A 19,233-nucleotide genomic window follows, 5' to 3' on the forward strand; every position below is an offset into this window, starting at 1 on the left:
AATTATTCTTCCTCTTTTTCTTTTTTTTTTTTTTTTTTTTTTCATGTATTTCTTTAGGACAAACAGAAGATGTGATCATGCTCCTGAATTTTGGGGTTGATCCCACTGTTCCAGATGCACGGTCAAGATATGTCATAGATATCTTGAAAAAGAACAAAAACTTTGATGCTGTAAAAGAAGTCAGCAAGCAGATTGAGAAAATCACTTCCTCTGGGAAACAGACAGGTACTACAGCAGTGTGTGCTTTTCCTGTTTTAAAATTATAACCTTTAGGTACAAAATAATTTTATTTCAAATAAGTTATTGTGGGTGTGTTTTATGTAACTTTCCCTGTGAGTTGTCACTGTGGTCTCCTGCTAGTCAGTAGTGAACATTTTGTCCTTGCTTGAAAGCAACTGCTGGCCAAGTGATGTTCAGATCAAGCTTGGCATCAAGGAAAGTGTTTAGGCTACATCTCAGTTTTCATGTCTGTATTGCTTATAAGTTTATTGGAAAACACTGGGTTTCATTGGGCTTGCACCTTACAGCTCCTGGCAAAGGAGGTTTTCTTTCTTTACTGTGGAGATCTCTGCTCTGGAGAAGGTTTTAGCACAGTGGTTCTCCATTAGGAGGCTAACACCAATACCTCTGTGGTAATTATGGCTTTGGTTGGCATTTTAGGTTGTACTGTCTTTTGTGGCTAAGGTTTTTTGGTTTTGAGGTTTTTTTGGGGATGCACAGCCTGCAAATTTTCTAAGCTTAGTGTAATGAGAGGCTGGAGAATGAACCTCAGTTTTATAGGTAACAATCTGAGGTTAGTCCTTCCTTCTAAAAAGATGAACAACATTGTCTCTCTCTTTGACCTAAGAGATAAAGCTACTGTTTTGTTTGGTCCTTCATGTATCTGAATTCCTTGAAGCATTTAGGAAGTCCAAGCCAAGATTTTGGTGTTTAAGGGCAATTTTTACAACGTTGTTTAAAATCTGCTATTTCCCATTACATGAATATCTCTTAAAACTTGTAGACAACATTTTTGTGTGGTATTTATTTTGTAGGTAACATTGTGGTGTGGTCTTTATTTTTGGCTTTGTTTTTTTAATTTTAAGAGGAGAAATTCTTTTATGGCTGTATTTTTAAAATGGCACTGGGGAATAAGACAAGCTCATTAAAAGTGCACACTGCAAACATTACTGGGTTTAGTCATCTACTCTAAAAATTCCAAACAATTATATAATTGCAGCATTTTCCTGCCTGCATACAGAAGCTATTACAGTTTTCAGCCTAGTGAATTATGGTAAATGGAGTCATGGTTTGACCTCAGCTGCCAGCTAAGTACCAAGCAGCAGCTCACTCGCTTCCCCTTCCCTCCCATGGTTGTTTGAGATAAGAACAGTCTAAAAATTGAAGTAAAGTAACTTACTACCACTCCTGTTATTATTTTTATAGTTATGAAAAGGAGAAAGAGAGAGGAATAAACCTCAAGAAACACACATGGTGCACAGTACAATTGCTCACACCCCATTAACTGATGCTCAGCCCATCCCCAAGCAGCAATGTTCCCTTCATGGCCAATTCCCCATTGTTTATATAATGCACATGACATTCTTTGGTGTGGAATATTCTTTGGCCAGTTCAGATTAGCTGTCCTGGCCATGCTTCCTCCCAGCTTATTGTGCACCTGCTTGCTGGCAGAGCATGGGACAGGGAGAAGTGCTTGTCTCAGGGTGAGCACTCCTCAGCAACAACCAGAACATCACCGTGCTATCAGCAGAATCCTTGCCCTACATCCAAAGCATGGCACTGTACCATTTACCAAGAAGAAAAATAACTCTATCCCAGGCAAAACCAGAACAAGAGTGTATTTGATGAAAGTATCAAATTTCCTTTGGGGTCAGAAATCCGTCACAGGACTGGCATTGGCAGTAAGAGTTTCAGCCATCTGTTTTTAATCTGTCACTACACATTTCTTAGAGCCCTGGGATGTAATGCATTACAGTCTTGCCCTGAAAACATGCTGGCAAGGAAGTGGATTTTCAATTTCTGTAATGTTTTGCAGGAGAGAATGAAAGTGCCACAGCTGATACAGATTCTCTCCAGGATGTTCTGGAACAGTTTGTCCAGTTCTACAGGTGTGAAAACGGAGCACATAATAAAAATGTATTGAAGGAAGATGCAGTTAAGCGATTTCTGAAATGGCTGTCTTCTGTGAAAGGTGCAGTGAATTCCCAGTTCTCCCTTTCACAAAAATTAATTGCTGTGAAAAATGTGTTTGGTGCAAACATAAACTTACTGCCCTTTTCCCTTTCCTTCTGTTATGTGCTTCTGTAACTTTTATGACTGGAACAATGTGCTTTTAATTATATTTAATGTTGTGTTTTGCACTTAGAACCAATGGAATTTGCACAGAAATTCATGATATATCAAAATGTTCAAACTGACTTGGCTGACAGCATAAGGATGGAAAGATATATTTTGCTGTTCCTTACTTTCAATTTAACAAGTTAATTGTTCTGAAATTAGTTTACAATGAGGTGGATTTCATTATGAGTCTTTGAGTGAGTTATGTTGTCTTGACTGTCTTGCAGAAATCCCTGAAGAAATCTCATGCAACATCTCCAGTGCCTGTGCTAACAGCTTCATAAAACAGTTGCTGGGGAAGCAAATGTGGCAAAAAGTTTTGCTGCTCCTAACAGGGAAAGCTGATGGGGAAAATCCATCAGGTGGAGGACTCTTCAAAACCTGCAGTCTTTCAGATGTTGACATTGGCAACATTATCCAACAGTGTGAAAAACTGGACGCGCAAGTGCCCCTCATAAGATGTTTGCTTGAACGAGGAGGTGAAAAACTGTGATATTAATGTGCTATAAGAGATGCAGTATGTTATTTGACATGTTGGGAGCAAGATAGTCTCAGAAATACCAACACATGGGGTTTTTGTGGCTCTGTATAAATGCAGCAGCTTGTTGGATTACAATGCATTGGCTGCATCTGCTGTGTGGGACATGGTGCTGCTAGTGAGGCTGCATGGGTGGAAGATGTTTATCAAATGAAATTTGTCTGCTAGGGTTAGTAAAAGGCCAAGGACTATCATTGCTCCTGACCTGTAGTTTGTTTTGGGCCTCAATTTCTCTGTCTTCAGCCACAATATTGTCCTGGTAGAAAGTGTAAGCCGCAATCTTTGAGTTCAGTCTGCTGTTGTGCTACAAATAGGGGACTTCATTGATTTCAAAGGCATGACCAGATGTCTTTCTTTTTTTGACTATTGTAGACATCATCACACTTTGTGTTTTGCATGAGCTTGTTCCTAGGATCCCTCTGGCATATTTCATTTAATCTTATAGCTTGATGTTAGCTATAAGTTACGGACACATGGTCCTGCTGAAACCTTTTGAAGGCCACAGGAGCAAGGAGGCCTCTTTTTTCAGTCAATGACTGACTGACTTGGAGAAGATATGTTCTGGCCTTTATGTCTTCCTATCACAGCAGAAGGACTGGTTGTTCAGTTTAATGGGAGACAAGGGGAAATGATGAAGATCTTCTTAGTCAAGAAATGTTTTAACAGATACACATAAAAAGCTGGCAAAAAAAATACCCCTCTCACCTGCCTGACAATCAACATCTGACTGAATCTGTTCAGCTTTCTGCAGTTAGCAGATTGGTGCATGAGTTTTAAAGCCTGATATTTTCCTGTCCTTCACACCAGCTCTGCCTGATGGTATTGGAACCAACTCTGAAATACCACTGAAAATATGCCTCAGAAAGAATTATTTTGAACTAGCATATTTGCTGCTGACCAAAGGCGCGGACCCTCGAAACCTCTCTGTTACACAAGGAGATACTCCTCTGCATGCTGCAGTTTTCATCTGTTTAAATAAAAAAGGTAAGGCTTCTGCTGTTGGAAATATTCCCCATTCCTTACCTACCCGTTCTACTATTGCAGGGACAGTGGATCAGGATGTCTGACCACGTCTCACTCAGCCCCCAAAGGGATAAAATAAGTGCTGGGTGGGTTGGAAGAAACAAAGGTAAAGTTAGAGCAATGGCAGCAGACTTTGGAGGAAATCCTGCAGTGGCATCTGAAATCTGTTTATCAGTTTTTGTTCAGTCATAAAGCAAGTAAAGTTTTGCTCAGGGGAGAAGTAAGTGAAAGAATTGTAGGGCTTATGTAAAAATGTAAAAGTTAGGATAAACTGTGAAATTGATCCCCTAAATCAGGTTTGATTTTAAGTTAGGAAAAAAATGCACTTTTGAGCTGAAGGATTAAAATGATTTAAAATATTGAATTTATTAATTTTTAAAGCATAAACATTTCATTGAATGGCTTTAGAGAGATTACAAGCATAGATAATGTCAGTTGTCATTTTAAAATCAAAACATTAAGAAGTCTCATGACAATATGTTCTCTGAAGTATTTTGTGCAAAGTTTTTGATGTGGAATTTCATTACAGTGATTTTGGCATGCCACTACTTTACAGCTAGAATATAAATATTTCACATATATTGTCTCATTTAAATCACATCCATTATCTGGATGAAACCTAGAAAGCTGTTGAATATATATGTATTTTTTCCCCCCCCCCGGGGAGGTAACTAATCTTATGTTGTAGGAAGTTCCTCCAGGGACCTCAAATACCAGGAAATAATTGGGATTTCCTGCAGGTTATTTTAGTAAAGCAAAGTTATCTGCAGCAGATTACTTTTGGGTGCCTTATTAAAGTGAACCAAATGACTTCAGAGCACTGTCTAGAGCTGCTGCTTGTCTGGATGACAGGGCACCAGTGTCCCTTGGGAAGCAGTCAGGGCTGATGCTGGAAAATGAACAAATCTGTCTGTACCCAGAAGTTAAAAAAGGAATGAAATTGACTGATGCTATGTGAATAATTGCAGCACTAGGAATTTCTAAAGCTTTGCTGCCTTTGTATTGTTTTTCCTGAAACTTGGGAAAGCTCAGTTTGAGCTGTTTCAGGTGAGCATGTTTTATAAACATGAAATGTAGATTTTGTTTTAAAAGCAACTGATTTTCATTTTCCAGCAGCAGGAAAAAAAAGTATTGAAATTGTTGGCATACAATGCAGACTTGTAAAGTGAGTTAGTTTATTTTCTGTTTGTTCTCTTACTTCCAGATGTCATTGGTTTAAACATCCTAAGTTATCTGCTTGACCTCTTTGCTTCAAGACCATCTGACTTTCCATATCTTAATCCGAACATACAAGATGACAATGGAAATACAGTGATGCATATTGTTTTCCAGAGAGGATTTTCAAAGCAGACTAAGAGAATAGTGGAGTTACTGGCAAAATTTGACATTAACTTCAACATAAAAAACAAATCAGGAAGAGATGTGATGCACAGAATTAAGAAGAGAGATCCACTGCTAGAAGCCTGGAATATTGCCACGCAGGAGAAAAAGAGGCACCGCCAAGACAGAGCAGGGCAGTTGGTTAAAGCATCTAAACCCATTCCAGCCTCTGAGATTTCACAGTCAAAGAGCACGGGGCGTTCTTCATCTGGATTCTCATTAAAGGCACCATCTGGCAACGCAGTGCATAATGATTTAAAAACCCCATGTTCCATGAAAACAAAAAGGGGTCAGTTGGCAAAGCAGGAAACAGAAGGAATAAACAGCCCCTTAACACTGCAGGAAAGTCTAGTGCAGGCAATCACAGCTTTAATTCAGCAACTGAAAGTGAGCGACACCCTGAAAAAGGATCATCCTCTGGTGCAAAAGCCATCTTCAGCCCAGACTAACTCGGAAGAGGGAAGGAGTTTCTTGCAACCTTGTGGAAGCATAGCTCATCCTGAAAGAAAAGGGGATGACTGGGAGAAAAAGAAGGGAGCAGGGGAATTAAGTATGGCCCTGCCTAATGGAGACAAGGAAGAACTAGAGGAAGAAAGGGGGAAGAGTCTGGATATTGAGGCACATGTGCAGGAGTTTGATAACATGACTTGGGAAATAGAGTGCACTCCTGAAATGCTAAAGACTTTGAGCAGTAAAGCTGTGCCTCATTATCTGAAAACTAAAACCATCATGACAATTAAGCGCCTTGGTAATGGGGAATGGTCTAGGGGCCTCCAGAAGCCACTGAAACACTTGAAAGCTGATATCCAGCTGTATGAGGCCAAACTGGGCAAAGGTGCAAGAATGCTATGGGAACTTGCCATTGACTTTTCTCCTCGTTGCAGTGAGAGTCCAGAAAAGATCATGGAGACAGAACAGACAAAAAGTCGTCTAGAAAAATCAGGTAGAGTTTACACAGAAATAATTAGAATTTGGGCCATTGTTCTTGACCACTGCAAGCTGAACCGTGCCTTAGAAAATATATGCATTTCCTACAACCGTGGATTATCCTGCATTTTGAGGAAAAAGCTCAAGGGTATAAACGAAGGGCGTCAGAACCACAGTGTGACAACACAGAAGCGTGTTCCGCGTTGTTACATCGAAGACATGGAGGCAGAAAAATCAAAAGAACATACCATGCCTGAGTATTTCCCTCCAGCTAGTGCAGCAGAACTGGAATACAATATAATGAAATTTCACAGCTTCAGCACTAACATGGCACTTAACATTATAAATGATGTGCAGTCTTCAGTTGATTACCCTTTCCGTGTTGGGGAGTTGGAGTACGCTGTGATTGATCTCAATCCAAAGCCTATGGAGCCAATCATTTTAATTGGGCGAAGTGGGACAGGGAAGACAACTTGCTGCTTGTATAGGCTTTGGAAGAAATTCTATTCATACTGGGAAAAATCCAGCTTGGCAGATGGACCTCTGTTGGAGAGGCAGACATGGCAGCAGAGGCAGTGCAGTGAGGTTGAAAAAGCTAGTTCAGAGAAGGAAGAGAGTGAACCGAAACACGAGAGCGATAATTCAAATGAGGAGCAGGTGAGTGATGAGCACAACCAGGACAGCGAGGATGAAAAGGTTCCTGTGGGCACAGCTGGGGCAGAAATGAATTCATGTGGTGACCATGAAGATGACCAAACGTGTAGTGCAGAAGCTTCAGACAGGCTGGAGCACCTGCACCAGATCTTCGTAACAAAAAATCCTGTCCTGTGCCGAGAAGTTCAGAAGAATTTCGTTGAACTTAGCAAGTCTTCCAAGGTGACCAGTCACTTCAAACCTCTGGACCCAAACACTCACAGGCTACAAGACATTAAAGATGAAAATTTTCCACTGTTTGTCACCTCCAAGCAGTTGTTGCTGTTACTAGATGCATCCATGCCTGACCCATTTTTTCCAAGAAATGAAGATGGAAGTCTTAAAAGAGCAATTGTTGGGTGGAGTCCTCAGGAAGACTGGGTTGTACCAAATTGGCAGGATGAGGATGAAGAAGGTAATCTTGAAGCAGAGCATGGTGATGATGGAGGAGCTGCAGATGCGTGCTCTAAGGAAAATGATCCTTGGACTTTTGTGACTTACAATGTATTTGCAAATGAAATATGGCCAAAAATGATAAAAGGTAAAAGCTTGTACAATCCAGCACTGGTTTGGAAAGAAATCAAATCATTTCTGAAAGGCTCTTTTGAGGCACTGAATTGCTTTGGAGGCAAGCTTACTGAGGAGCAGTACAAAAAGCTAGGCCGAAAGAGAGTGCCAAACTTCACGGAAGACAGGAGTGAGATCTATTCCCTCTTCTGTCTTTATCAGCAGATACGATCACAGAGGGGTTACTTTGATGAAGAAGATTTGCTGTATAATTTATCTCAAAGACTTGCGAAGCTCAGGGAGCTGCCATGGTCCATCCATGAGTTCTATGGCGATGAGATACAGGATTTCACGCAAGCTGAGCTAGCCCTGTTGATGAAATGCATCAATGACCCCAATGCCATGTTTCTGACCGGTGACACTGCCCAGAGCATCATGAAAGGAGTGGCTTTTCGTTTTAGTGACCTCAGGTCGCTGTTTCATTACGCAAGCAAGAGCTCTGTGAACAAGAAGCAGCGTGTTAGGAAACCAAAAAGGATTTATCAGTTGTACCAGAACTACAGGTCCCATTCAGGTAGAGTAACAAATTTACTTATGATCGGAGCCTGGGCTCTTCAGATGTCACTAATAATTGAAGTTTTCTGCTGGCCAGTTGAAAGCCAGTCTCTATGTGGCCTGTTTTTCAAAAAAATCAGATAGACAGCTTTTTCTGATATCAATTCTGTTTTTTGACAGCTCAACTGGAAAACCAAAAATGAATGTTTTCAAAATTGTAATTTTTTGAATTCTCATGCTTACTGGATGCTTTGGCTGTGTTTGAGAGAAAAATTAAGAAATTACCTTTCCCATTTCTGTTGTCCTATTCTCCAAAGCACTAGATTTTGCAGCATTGGTGTGCTGATTCTGCTTTTCTTTATTTTGTGAGAATGCTGCCAAGCCACTGTAGCATGTTTTCTGATCTTTAGAGGCCCAAGAATGGCATCCACTCAAATTGGCAGATACATAAATTGAAGCTTACAGCTTCAGCCTTCCCTGATCAGTGTTTTTGTCATATTTCTTGATTCCAAATTTCTAGCAGAAACTTTTAAAAGTGTGTTTGCAAGGACTTCAGGATGAAATTTAAAACCTGTATTCTGCTTTGTGCAGGTATTCTCCGTTTAGCCTCTGGAGTGGTTGATTTGCTCCAGCATTATTTTCCGGAATCTTTTGATCGCCTTCCTCAGGACCGTGGTCTCTTTGATGGGCCAAAACCTATTGTCTTGGAGTCCTGCAGTGTTAGTGACCTGGCAATTCTGCTGAGGGGCAACAAAAGGAAAACACAACCCATAGAATTTGGAGCACATCAGGTTTGCTTTTCTTAGGCTTTCTGCAGATTCTGCCAGCTCTGTTGCTAAATAATAGTCTTGTATGAACTGCCCACAACTTTCTTTTTTAAGCCCTTGTCTCACTGATAAATTAGGCATTTCAAGCTTAGAAACCTTTATTGTGTTGGTTTCTGTTTCTTCTTAATACGTCTGCTTCTTTCTGTTCTTTTTTTGGTGTGAGGTATTGTGTGAGGTATTGTCTGACCTGTTCCTTTCTAACTCCAAATTTTCTTACACCAGATCTAAAACTGTCTGCACATACCACGCATTTGTCAGTCTTCTAGTGGCAGCTTTGTGACCTTTTTTGTGGAGTGTGCTGAAATGTCTTTGTGAAATGTTGTCTAGTTTTTAGAAGGCTTTTGCATTATCATCATGTTGGTCTTTCTCTATGCAACTGTTACTTTTTTTTTCCTTTTTGCTTTCAAATGTTTTTTTATAATGTATTTTATTTGCAGGTGGTATTAGTGGCAAATGAAACTGCAAAGGAGAAGATACCTGAGGAACTTAGTTTGGCACTTGTACTGACAATTTATGAAGCAAAGGGCTTGGAATTTGATGATGTCCTTCTTTACAACTTTTTCACAGATTCAGAGGTATTTAATTCTTATCCTTTTTCTGCATTTTTTCTGAAGTCCATCTTACTTGTGGTCTAATTGGTGGTTCCGCTGGAAAAGGATTCCCTCTTTGAAGATGAGTGGTTTCATCACAGTAGAAAACAGAGAGGTCATGGGTTTATTAATAAGGAAACACGTTCTCAAAGTGCTGCATTTTCCTTTGGGTTTACTGTTAAAATTTAAGGGAGAACCTTGGGGTACGCACCACGTTGCCCACACACACACACACACACACACTCTTCTGCTGCACACCAAGACCACTCCTCTGACCCCAGCCAGGCAAGTATTCAAAGTATTCCTTACTGACCATGCCTGCAGACACTCCATGTACCCATGACTGAGTTACTCTGTGATTAACATTCAGTGTGAACAGCCCTGTTGCAGATGTCCTCTGCCTCTGCCCCTCAAAACAATGTCTCATGTGGTTTTCAGCAAATGAAAACCACAGGAAAACTGAGGGCAGCTTACTGGTGGCCCTTCACAGAGTTTAGTGAATGTTATGTGATGAGGGCAGAAAGAAGGAGCTTGAGGTAAATACTGGCTGTCATGGTAGATTTCTCAAAGTTGATTTGTTTCTGGTGATGCAAGTTGTAATCAGGAAAGCAGCAAGCCATTTATTAGGATTTAGAGAAGCAGTTTAGCAGAGTTGAGTTGTGTAGAACATTTTAGCTCAGACTAATGTGTGTCAGGCCTGGAGAACTGTTTTCATACAATTCTTCCGTGTTTCTGTGAGTCATGAGTAATTGAGTTGATTTGAGCAGCTAAACAAGCAGGCAAGAAAGCAGCTCACCCTGAGGTTTTCTAATTTAGAAAAGCTGAATCTCTGAACCGTTGTAAACACAGCAGTGTGGCCGTGTGCACTTCGTAAAGTGTTGGGTTTTCTTTTTATTTGTCTTGAAAATGAGATTTAAGAAGAGTCTTGTTTCAGGAAGCAGATGTGAGTGAAAAATCTAGAAGGCAAAAAAGCCAGGCCCCCAAAACACAGCAACTGATACCTTTGGCTGCTTATCATGTTACAATCTATGACAGGCTTAAGAATATCTTAATTGAGGATTTTTTAAATTCTTACCTTCAAAATACATTTTGCAGGAAAGGTTTCCTGCTTTTTTCCCCCATGAGAAGACAGTTAACTTGTTTTGTGTTGCTGAAAGCTCAGAAATATATAAACTGTAAAAATGTTATTTGAGCCTTATTATGAGTATTTTTCATGTTGTGCCAGAAACTTGGCAGTATTTAATCACATTTCAATTAAATGGAATTTTCAATACCAAAAGGGAAAAATGAACATCACTTAGAATATAGTCATGATTTTAAGGTTATTATTTTTGCAGGGGATCAGGAGCCTGCAGAGCAGTGTGATCAGGAGCTGGCATTTCCTGCATGGCATGAGAGTGCACAGCACTGATCTGCTGCCACACTTAAATTACAGTTAGGAGTGCCTGTGCATATTTATAGACACCCTTCACATGTCTCTGTGTTGGAGTCCAATATTTTCTGACCACGCTTTTTTAGACTTTCCCCGTGAGTGGGCTTTTTTTGCTCACCTCTGAGTGTTCTGACAAGAGGAGGTGTTGGCAGGTGCCATTCCACCCCCTGGCTCAGACCAGCACTAGCAGTTACTGGTGTTCAACACGAGGCTTAATACATTCATCACATGAATGACCAGCCAGATCTTTTCTGGGAACCCTGAGGATGAGAATATACGCCAGCATGGGATATGTGTGGGTCCAGCTCACTGAGCTTGTCAGTTTTGTAGAGTCAAGGAGACTTAGTGGCTGCCCTTCCTGACCTGCAGGCCAAGATCTCTCCAATGTGTTTTAGACAGTAGATTTTAGTATGACAAATAGCAGCTTGTGAGTGTTATCCCACCACCATTTACCTTTCATTCTGCCCCAAGCTGGCAGGGAGCTGCCTGCCCCAGCAATCAGCACACCTCCTCCTCAGTGAGTTTGCCTGTTGTGGTATTGGGGGTTTGTAGGAGGATCCTTGTCCCTAGGACTAAAACTTGACCCTCCTTCGTGGTGAAGGTAACCTGACTTCCTCCACAGAGGGATCATTGTAAGGCTGTTTAGCTGAAAATGTATAGTCCACCCAAGGAGATTTTCATGTTTAATATCAAATGACTTATTTGATATATTAAGCATTACATATGATTTGGATCTAGAAAAGTGCTGTAGCAGCATCCTGAAATCCCAAGGCAAGCACAATATAACAATGGCAATATACATTGGAATCACAGTATAGATGTGACTCCCATTAGTGCTTGCTGTGCATACACATATATATATACATATATATATACACACTCACACATATATACATATATACTTATATACATATATATGTATATATGTATATTTGTATGTATATATTCCCATTGGCTTCTCCATCATGATGGTGGCCATCCCCAGTTCCTGAAAAGTAATATGAAGCTTGTAGCCAGCTCAAGCCAGTTGCACTCTAAAAGGTTTGTTTTTTCTTTGCTCCACAGATTTTCTGCAGTCTGTTGGGCTGAGGCACATCTTTGCTTTTGCTTTTGCCTGGGCAGCTCAGGAAGGTATAACTCTGTACTAGCTGTTTTAGGGAAGGTTGTTTATATGCCTTGATGACCATCTGGTACAGACAAGTATCTCAAGCAAAGGCTGTGTTGAGATGAAGTTCAGCTTTCTCATTGAAAATTGCTGATTATTCTTTACATTCTTCCCTGAGATAATTTTCTCCCCCAGTCTTCTCCTCTGAGCCTTCTTCCCTTGTAGGGATGAATAGGTCACACCATGCAAACTTACCTTGTGCATATGTAGGCAGTAGTAGTTAGTACATACAAATAAACCTTATTCTCTTGATATTTCAGGCTAGCAAAGAATGGAAGATAATTTCTTCTTATAGTCCTGATCCGGATGTACAAGTGGGAAGCAACTTGCTAATTGAGGTGCCGTTAGAGGATGCCACTGGTATGCAGGAGAGGACTCCATTTAATGTAGAAATGTACAAGGTGAGTTTTTTGTAATATTAGGAATAGGAAGGAAAAATTAAATTCTTACATCTTTAAAGTAGGGAAATTTCTTAAATCCTTTGATCCTGTTAGTTCCATGTTTATCAAGGTTGCTTTACCTTCTATAGTTGTTCACATTTGTATAATATAATATAGATATAATGTAATATAATACATATAATACTGATTTTAAAAGATAAGAGATTGTTTGCAAATGTAATTTGATTAGAGAACAAAACCTGTGTCATAGACTTTTGGGTATATTTACAGAACAACTGTGGTTAAAGCAAATAGCAATTCAGCTTGAAAATATTCATTATTCCTATAGTCTGGTTTCTGATTGGTGTCACTACCTTGAAATTAAGGAAGTTGTTTAGAATCTGGTGAGTCAGATATTTTCAGAATTGTATGGTAAATTAATAGTTATATGTGCAAGTGATTAGAAGGAAAATAGCCTGTCATTCCTGCAGCTGATTTGTAGTACTAGTTGCTTATAAGTTAGATGGATAATGGCTTATGTAATTGGAGTCTCATATTTAATATTTAGACTTGCTTACTTAAAAGCACTTTCTTACTTGTTATTCATTCTGTATCAATTCTCTGTTTTCTTATAGCTGCCAAGTATGTTTCTTTCTAACAATTTAGCTCATCTACCATTTCATTTATTTAATTCATTTTTTTTTGTTCTGCTTCAGATGCTGAATGGAGAACTCAAGCAATTGTATACTGCAATTACAAGAGCCAGAGTCAATCTTTGGATCTTTGATGAAGACCGTGATAAACGGGCTCCAGCTTTTAAGTATTTCATCAAAAGAAAATTTGTTAAGGTTGTCAAAACAGATGAAAAGAAAGGTAAAGTTGTCCTAAAACTTTCTTAAAAGATTGTCAGACAGTTCAAAACTTGTGTTTTCTGCTTTTAGGCTGTGTAATAAAGAAGGGTAAATGCCTTGGTCCTTTTAATAGTATGCATTGATAACTGCCCTTGCAAATTTCGACTTATTTCAGTGAGTCTTAATTCTTTTGTCTCTAAAGATCAGTTGAATATGCTAAAGTATAACTTTATTGCTAATTCACTAGTTTTAGGTTTTCTTGCTGTCACAGGAGAGTCAGTGATCCCTTAGACAGATCTGATCTTGTAATTAGTTTATTGAGTTCTAACCAGTACATTCAGATATGTAAAATACTCAGTAAGTATGGATGGATTGGTGGTCAATACTCTACTTTTTACACAAGCTTTCTATACTTATATTAAATATTACACACATGCAAAAATGTCGTTTACCAGCCCATTGATGTCTGGTGTTGGGTAAGAGATCCCTCAGCCTCGAGGGGTTACCTTAAGAGGTGTTTCTACATAAAGAGAGATCTGGACACTGCTAAGCCAGTTACTGTGGAGAGAGCTCAATGGACCCTGATGGCTGCAGATATTTGTAGCTTAAAGTGGTCAATTTGTAGTCAGATTTTCTGCTGTGTTAATGCATTTTTGGCCACTTAGCAGGCCAGTCTCCAGCCAAGCTCTGGGGATTGTTGTATTCTCACTGGTAGCTTCACACAACAGTATTACCACACTTGACTCATAGTTGCCATTACTGGTGTAAGCACAAACATAGAGCTTGGAACATTGTGAGATAATGCTTAGTTTTGGTACATGATAAGTGGTTTCTGTGGTTTATCCATTCTAACATAAAATGGTCACCCCTGCCCTTGTAGACTTAGATGACAGCATGTTTGCTAAAACTTCAACTCCAGAAGAATGGATTGCACAGGGAGACTACTATGCCAAACACCAGTTCTGGGAGGTAGGAACATATGTTTATCTAAAATAAGGATTCTTGCTTATTCTGAAACCTTTTCTTTTCTCTGTATCTATAAAACTATCTGTAAACCTTCAGTTGCTGTGTAGCAGTCTGCCTTAGTTTGTGGTTTGTAGCTATGTGTCTGCTTGTAAATGACTTACAAGAAGTGAGCAGGGAGAGCAAGCCTTTTTTTGTAATCTTCAATTCACTGCCCAGAAATTTGCAGTCTCATGAGGGAAATACATTTTAATGCACACAAATGAGAGACAGTTGGAAAAACAATTATTAGCGTCCATCAGAATTGACTGATATGCGTGAATCTAAACCGCGTTCTTGACAGTATCATTACACATACTGTAGAAAAATGAAAGCATTTCTTGGAAGTGTATTAATTTGGGTAGGAAAATGATGGTTTCATTCCCTTGGTGTTTAAAAAACATAGAGATTTTACAGTCTTTTGTTTCCTAGCTTCTTAGTTAATGCAGTCCAGATGTGGGATGACAGTTGATGGCATCAAAGCAGAACTCAGCCAGGATGACAACATCAATGAAATGTTCTACAGGGAAATAAGGGATGTATCTAGATCACATGCTTTTGTCCTTCTGGGTGATTTTAACTTCCCAGATATTAACTGAGAAAATCGTATAGTGGATACAAACAGGTCTAGGAAATTACTGGAGCATGTTGAAGAAAACATCTGGGTGCAGGTGCTAGGGGAGCTGACTAGGGAAAGGTGACCTCCTAATAAACAGAGAGGCATTTGTGAGTGAAGTGGGGATTCATGTCTTGGTCACAGTGGCCACAAAGTAATGGAGTTTCGAGTTGATGACTGTAGAAGAAAAAGTCCTGAATACCTTTGACCCTGGATATGGGGAGAGCAGCTAATTAGTAAGGTCCCTTGGGAATTCATGAATGACAGACACTTTTTAAGGGCTATCTCTGAAGCTTGCAGAAGCAGGAAATTCCAAAGGGTCAGAAGTCAAGCAAGTGGGGCAGAGTCTGGCTTGACTGAACAGGCATCTTCTTCTTGAACTTAGGGGAAAAGGGAAAGTGTGTGAACATTGGTGACAGAGGAGGACAGCAGAGATGCTCTTTGTCACTGCAGGGAGAAAATTCATGTGGCCAAAGCTCAAGTAGAGTTCAAGCTATCCAGCACTGTGAAGGATAACAAAAAGGTCATTTTAAAACGCATTAACAGCAAAAGAAGGTTTGGATGTAACATCAGTCCATTACTTGATAAGGTCATTTACCTCAAAAATAGGGACATAGGCAAAGCGGAGACATTTAATGCCTTCTTCACCTCTGTCTTTAACACTGATGATGGGCTGGAAGACTTGGAGAATGATAAACTCCCAGCTGACTCTGCACTGCTGCTGCAGCTGGATGCACATAAATCTATTGGGCTTGATGAGATTCATTCCAGGTACCGAATGAGCTGGCCCATTTTATTGTGGGGTCCCTTTCCATTATTTTTCAAAGGTCTGGGGAGTCTGGAGAGGTCCCAGTCAATTGGAAGCTGGCAAATGTCCCAATTTTCAAGAAGGGTAGAAAAGAAGACCCTGGTAATTATAGGCCTTTCAGTCTCTCTTTGGTGCCTGGTAAAATTATGGAGAAGGTTATTCTGGGAGTTACTGAAAATAACATTTGAGTGACAATGCAGTCATTAGTCATAGGCAGCATAGGTTCACTATGGGAAAGTCCTACTTAACCGGCTTAATTTCCTTTTATGACAAGGTCACTCATCTATTTGACCAAGAGAAGCCAGTAGATGTGGTATGTTTGGGTTTTAGCAAAGATTTTAATAGTTTCTCTCACAGTCTCTTTATTCTGGATAGAATGCAGGACACAGCTAGACAAGTCCATAATACATTAGGTGAGAAACTGGTTGTCAAGCCACGTTTCAAAGAGTTACAGTAAATGGGGTTACATCAGCTGATGGCCCATTGGGGCCAGCCAAATTGGATTCCCCAGTGCTCAATTTACGGGCAAGTGCTCTTCAAAGTTTTTATATATAATTTGGACACCGGAAAGAAGCGGACATTAAACATGTTTGCAGCAATACTAAACCTGGAGGACACTAAATTGGGAGGAGCTGTTGATTCCCTCAAGGGTTGAGAGGTCCTGCAGAGAGGCCTTGATAACCGAGTGGGCTGTCACAAACTGTATGAGATTTAACAAGGGCACATGCCAGATTCTGCACCTAGGGTGGAGTACTCCTGGTTATACATTCAAATTAGGGAATGAGAGGCTGGAGAGCAGCCCCATGAAAGGAGATGTGGGAGTTTGGGTGGATGGCAAGTTGAAGAAGAGCCAGCAGCGTGCCTCGACAACCAAAAAGGCAGATGGTGTCCTGAGTGCATGAAATACAGCATTGTGAGCCAGTCAAAGGAGGTGATTGTCCTGCTCTGCTCTGTGCTGGTGCAGACTCGCCTGGAGCAGTTTTGGGCTACTCACTTCTGTGCAGTTTTGGGCACCACAATATAAGAAGGGCAACAGACTATTAGAGTGTGTCCAGAGGAAGGTGACCAAGATGATGAAAAGTCGTAGAATCATAGAATGGTCTGTTCAAAATAGTTTTGAAGAGACCTCAAGGCTCATGCAGTCCCAGCCCTCCTGCCATTGCCATGGGCAGCTCTAGAGGATGTGTCTTAAGACGAGCAGCTGAAGTCTCTTGTCTTGTTCAGCTTGGAGAAGAGATGGCTGAGGGGTAACCTCATCACAGTCTACAGCTTCCTCAAAGGGAGGTCCTGATCTCCTCTCCCTGGTTACCAGTGATAGGACATGGGGAAATGGAAGGAAGTTGGATCAGAAGAAGATCAGATTGGACATAGAAAAGGCTCTGGACTGAGAAGGTGGTCTGCCACAGGCACCCCAGGAAAGTAGCCATGGCATCAAGCCGTGAGTTCAGGGTTAAAGGAGCATCTGGATGACATTCTCAGTCGTGTGGGGTTGTTTTAGGCAGTCCTGAAGGGAGCAGTAAGTTTGCCTCTATTATCCTTATAAGTCCCTTTCAATTTGAGATGTTCTGTGATTCTATGAAATAAAACTTCAGATACTTTTTTGAGATCACGGCAGAGGGAAAGCTTCTGTATTTTGCAGGTAACAACATAAAATTCTTTTAAGAGAAAATTAGCGTTTATAACAAGGCAAAAACCCAAAGTAATCACTTGCCACTATACAGATAGTCTTTATCTCCCCTTGAAAATAAAAGGCAGTTTTCTAAATGGGCAGAAAAGAGTTGAGAGAAAAAAACCCCACACAACTAAAAAAAAAATAAATCTTGAAATCTGAAATGTATTAGCTATATTATCTGCAAATCTGTTTTCTTTATAACACTGATCTTTGCTAATCAGTGCTGCCTTAAGATGACATTATCTGGTGACTTTGGCAGTTCCAAGGCTGGCTTGCAGTGTGCAATTTCTGAGCAGAAGCAACACTAAATTAATGGCTAGAGTAAAGAAATCATGGTGTTGCAGAATAAGCAGGGTGATAATGAAAAAAACCTTGCTAGGAGCATGGTAACTCTCAGTGTTTCTGTTTAGTTTTCACAGAAAGAGCCTTGTATGATAAAAGCATTGAGTAAATGTTCCTTGCTTTTCGATTCCACTTTGCATGCATTGGTCTACCTCGCTTTTTGTAATATGTTGTAGATGCCTGGTGACTTACCAGTTAATGGTTAAGGCTGTCATTCAGATTTCATATGCTGTTTGTTCTATCAGCTTACCAGGAATTCTGCTTTCCATGTAATATTGTAATTATTATTCTAATTTTGGTAGTTGCGCATAAAGCTTTTCTTTTTGCCCTAAAATTATACTACAATGTTTTACCTTTTCCTTTTTCCAGGCACCCTGCCAATCTTTCTGCTTTCCATTCCAGTGACTGTAAAATTAAGTATTGCTTTTATGTGATAAGCCATGGGCTGGATGCACATCTGTGAATGCTGTATGTGATTTCACCCCAGGTGGCTGCCAAATGTTACCAAAAGGGAGGAGCAGCTGAGAAGTCAAAGCTGGCCCTGACACACGACGCTGTTCTCAAAGTGCATGCAAAGAAAAGCAGCCCAAGGTAGGGTATCAGTGCAGCTGAGCGAGTGTCACTTCATGGTGCAGAGGGTGAGATTCACACCACAGCTGTGGGACCTGACCAGAGACGCTGGAGAACAGTGCAGGAGGAGAACAGTGCAAACTTTATGTGCTTGTGGTTGGCAAAAGAGATTTAAGGAGTTGGAAGGTCTAGCACTACAAGATCCAGGGCACTGCTCCCTCTAGGGAGCAGTGGAAGGGCTGCCCAAATTAAATTGGCCCTTGCAAGGGCTTACTGAGAGAGAGAGAAAAGCAGCAGGATTTGCATTACATCAAGAGGCTTTACAACCATAGATATAGATAGGAGAACATATGCCATCAGCGCTGCTGATGGCAACTTACTTTGTTGAGTGAATATGGTAATCCCCACTGCATGTTCACTCAGCAAAGGAGAGGGAATGGTGGTGTGCATTGTGGAAAAAAAGCTCGTAGGAAAAAGTGAGTTTTGGAGTAAAATTAATGTTACAGTCATCTTAAACTAAACAAGCAGGACCAGATCTGAACCAAAGGACAGTTTTGAAGGAACAGATTTTGAGATGAATCATATAGTTCATGATTTCGGCTGAGTAAAATAGCTCAAGAGTTTGACAGGGGAGAGAGTTTGCAGTTTCTCAAAGAGGCTTGGAAACTCTTTGGGACTCATCTCAAATAAGGCAGGGAAAAACTTAACGGAGAAAGATCTAAACCTAAGTGAATCAGTTCCTGTTCATGTTCTGGGAGACCAGAAACTAGCAATGATAGCAGCAGGAGAAAGGAATGACGAGATCAGAGGAAGCTGGCACACAAGGGAGAAGAGGGAAGGTCTGAAGAAAAGCTATTACTGGAGTTAGTGTAGATTTTATCTTGTTTGATTACCTGCTTTATGTTAGTGGCCCTGGTTAGAAGCATAAGGATGCTCACAAAATTTCATGATTATAGTGAAATTGTTGATGGGACTGATAAAACTTTTTCTCAATTCACTGTGCTTGTCAAAAGCTGGC

The 19,233-nt window shown here is 40.4% G+C and overlaps 1 protein-coding gene across 1 annotated transcript in view; it reads left to right on the forward strand.

Moving 5' to 3' along the window:
- TRANK1 (tetratricopeptide repeat and ankyrin repeat containing 1) overlaps positions 1-19,233 on the forward strand; it is a 51,876-nt gene that overhangs the window by 22,626 nt on the left and 10,017 nt on the right. Inside the window, exons 9-19 of the mRNA XM_063157133.1 lie at positions 58-225; positions 2,036-2,191; positions 2,565-2,816; positions 3,683-3,859; positions 5,103-7,979; positions 8,552-8,751; positions 9,225-9,362; positions 12,235-12,375; positions 13,071-13,227; positions 14,086-14,174; positions 18,133-18,236. Coding sequence (XP_063013203.1) covers positions 58-225; positions 2,036-2,191; positions 2,565-2,816; positions 3,683-3,859; positions 5,103-7,979; positions 8,552-8,751; positions 9,225-9,362; positions 12,235-12,375; positions 13,071-13,227; positions 14,086-14,174; positions 18,133-18,236 — 4,459 coding nt within the window. The remainder of the gene's footprint in view (positions 1-57; positions 226-2,035; positions 2,192-2,564; positions 2,817-3,682; positions 3,860-5,102; positions 7,980-8,551; positions 8,752-9,224; positions 9,363-12,234; positions 12,376-13,070; positions 13,228-14,085; positions 14,175-18,132; positions 18,237-19,233) is intronic.

Source organism: Melospiza melodia, chromosome 1 (assembly GCF_035770615.1).
Source record: "Melospiza melodia melodia isolate bMelMel2 chromosome 1, bMelMel2.pri, whole genome shotgun sequence".
NCBI classification, from domain to species: Eukaryota; Metazoa; Chordata; class Aves; order Passeriformes; family Passerellidae; genus Melospiza; species Melospiza melodia.